This window comes from Alligator sinensis, unplaced genomic scaffold, assembly GCF_000455745.1.
Source record: "Alligator sinensis unplaced genomic scaffold, ASM45574v1 scaffold1258_1, whole genome shotgun sequence".
NCBI classification, from domain to species: Eukaryota; Metazoa; Chordata; order Crocodylia; family Alligatoridae; genus Alligator; species Alligator sinensis.
This window is the reverse complement of record NW_005842520.1, coordinates 338824-339189: the sequence shown is the minus strand read 5'-3', so window position 1 is coordinate 339189 and position 366 is coordinate 338824. Positions and strand designations below refer to the sequence as shown.

The window sequence follows — 366 nt, the reverse complement described above, 5'->3', positions numbered from 1 at the left end:
GGGGCCCCCCCGCCCCTGCCCCTGCCCCTGCCCGGCGATGCCGGCGGCGCCCCCGGCGAGAGGAAGAACGAGAAGAGCGCCGAGGCCAAGCGCAAGATGGCCCTGGCCCGGGAGAGGAAGACCGTCAAGACCCTGGGCATCATCATGGGCACCTTCATCCTCTGCTGGCTGCCCTTCTTCATCGTGGCCCTGGTGCTGCCCTTCTGCGACGCCGGTTGCTACATGCCCGACTGGCTGGGCGCCGTCATCAACTGGCTCGGCTACTCCAACTCTCTGCTCAACCCCATCATCTACGCCTACTTCAACAAGGACTTCCAAAGTGCTTTCAAGAAGATCGTCAAGTGCAAGTTTTGCAGGCAATGAAGC

General features: G+C 63.1%; 1 protein-coding gene across 1 annotated transcript in view; it reads left to right on the top strand.

The window, feature by feature from the left end:
• HTR1A (5-hydroxytryptamine receptor 1A) overlaps nt 1-363 on the top strand; it is a 1176-nt gene extending 813 nt beyond the window's left edge. Inside the window, exon 2 of the mRNA XM_025213310.1 lies at nt 5-363. Within this exon, the coding sequence (XP_025069095.1) occupies nt 5-363 (359 nt within the window). The remainder of the gene's footprint in view (nt 1-4) is intronic.
• Nucleotides 364-366: the final 3 nt, after the last annotated feature.